Source organism: Propithecus coquereli, unplaced genomic scaffold (genome assembly GCF_000956105.1).
Source record: "Propithecus coquereli isolate 6110/MARCELLA unplaced genomic scaffold, Pcoq_1.0 Scaffold165, whole genome shotgun sequence".
Classification (NCBI taxonomy): domain Eukaryota; kingdom Metazoa; phylum Chordata; class Mammalia; order Primates; family Indriidae; genus Propithecus; species Propithecus coquereli.
The window spans coordinates 663,018-664,898 of record NW_012141080.1 but is presented as its reverse complement, the minus strand read 5'-3'; the positions used below and the strand labels follow the sequence as shown (position 1 = coordinate 664,898).

At 55.2% G+C, this 1,881-nt stretch overlaps 2 protein-coding genes across 8 annotated transcripts in view; one reads left to right on the top strand and one right to left on the bottom strand.

Annotated features, from left to right (window-relative positions):
• IL34 (interleukin 34) overlaps positions 1–1,325 on the top strand; it is a 51,376-nt gene extending 50,051 nt beyond the window's left edge. The window contains exons 4-5 of the mRNA XM_012641509.1: positions 744–821; positions 1,083–1,325. Of these exons, the coding sequence (XP_012496963.1) occupies positions 744–821; positions 1,083–1,325 (321 nt within the window). The remainder of the gene's footprint in view (positions 1–743; positions 822–1,082) is intronic.
• MTSS1L (metastasis suppressor 1-like) overlaps positions 1–1,881 on the bottom strand; it is a 32,080-nt gene that overhangs the window by 7,605 nt on the left and 22,594 nt on the right. The window lies entirely within an intron of this gene.

Here is a 1,881-nt window from a genome sequence, read left to right as displayed (position 1 = left end):
TCAGGCTGGTTTCGAACTCCTGAGCTCAAACAATCTGCCCGCCTCGGCCTCCCAGAGTGCTAGGATTACAGGCGTGAGCCACCGTGCCCGGCCAATGTTCGGTTCTTTTTGTAGAGTGGAGACACCCATGTGGCTCTGTATGTCTTAAAAAAATTTTTTTTTGAATGTTAGAAAAATTCTTTTTTCTTAAGAGATGAGGTCTTGCTTTGTTGCCCAGGCTGGTCTTAAACTCCTGGGCTCGGGCGATCCTCCTACCTCAGCCTCCTGAGTAGCTGGGACTATAGATGTGCACCACAATGCCTGGCTATCCTTTTCTTTCTTTTTTTCATGGATTTATTGAGATAATTCCCATACCATACAATTGAAAGTGTACAACTGAATGGGTTTTGGTATGTTCTGAGTTGTGCAACCATGACAAGTTTTAGAACATCTTTACCCCCAGAATCAATATATCTTTTTTGAAGTATTTCAAACTTCAAAAGTATTTCAAAACCCCCGGGTTTGAAACTTCTGCCTTAACAGGAACTATGTTTTGTTTTACCCTCCCTGTGTCCCAGAGGAAAGTGAGCTCTCTCTATCCCAGGTGAGAGCCAGGCTCACCCTCTCGGCAGAGGGCCATCTCTGCCATCACAGGGCTGGGCCTGGGGTCCCCTCCTCCATCGGAATTCATCTGGGAGGTTCGGGGAGCCTTTCTAAGTTCATTTCTGCCTCCGACTTCATGGTTTGTTTTTGTCCCTTCCCAGAAACACTACTTCCCCATCAACTACATGATCAGCGTGCCTTACGAGGGGGTGTTCAGAATCGCCAATGTCACCAGGCTGGTGAGAACCCCCTCCCGGGCTGGGGAGACCCTGCCTCCCGTGGCCCCACCCGCAGGGGCGTGTTGGTCGCGGCAGGCTGCGCTGCTGACCGGGGCCATTCCCCGCCCCTCGGCAAGCCCACCCGTGGCCAGGCCTAAGCGCCCACAGCAGCCACCCTGTAGTCTGCTCCCTCTGCAGGGGCAAGTCCCTGGGGGTGTGGGGGGGTGTCAGAGCCGAAAGGCGCGTTTCTGGGGGTTCCAGTGATTTCTCCCGTCTCCGCAGCGGAGGGCCCGAGTGAGCGAGCGCGAGCTGCGGTGCCTGTGGGTCCTGGTGAGCCTCAGTGCCGCCGAGTCGGTGCAGGACGTGCTGCTCGAGGGCCACCCATCCTGGGAGTACCTGCAGGAGGTGCAGACGCTGCTGCTGGACGTCCGGAAGGGCCTCAGGGTGAGCTGTGCGGCGGCGGCTGTGTACACGCGTGCGTATGTGCTTGTGTTCGTGCGCTTTCGTGTGACCAAGAACCATTGAGGGAATGAGCGAATGCAAGGAAGGTGTGGGCCATCCCCGGGGGTGTGGGAGAAATAGGGGGGTGCGGGACCAGGAGCCCATGGAAGGAAGAGGTGGGCGTGCTGACCGCGTGGGCTGGGCTGCCGGGGCAGGAGGTGCCCCGAGCCTGTTCCAGGCCCTGCCTCTCTGGCTCCGGGTCCTGGGCGAGTCCTCGAACCTCTGCCTTTGTTTCTGCCTCACGAGGTCCCTTTGTGGAGGCAGGGACGAAGAGAGGATGGGTGGAGCACAAGAGGCTTTCAGGGTAGTGAAACTATTTCGTATAATGGTAATGGTGGATACCTGACATTATGCGCTCGTCAAAACCTGTAGAACTGTGCAAAACAGCGTAAACCTTAATGTAAACTATGCACTTAGTTAATTAAAAAAAAGGCTGGGGCTGGGCGCGGTGGCTCACGCCTGTAATCCTAGCACTCTGGGAGGCCGAAGCGGGTGGATCGCTCAAGGTCAGGAGTTCGGGACCAAGAGCGAGACCCTGTCTCTACTAAAAAATAGAAAGAAATGATCTGGACAACTAAAA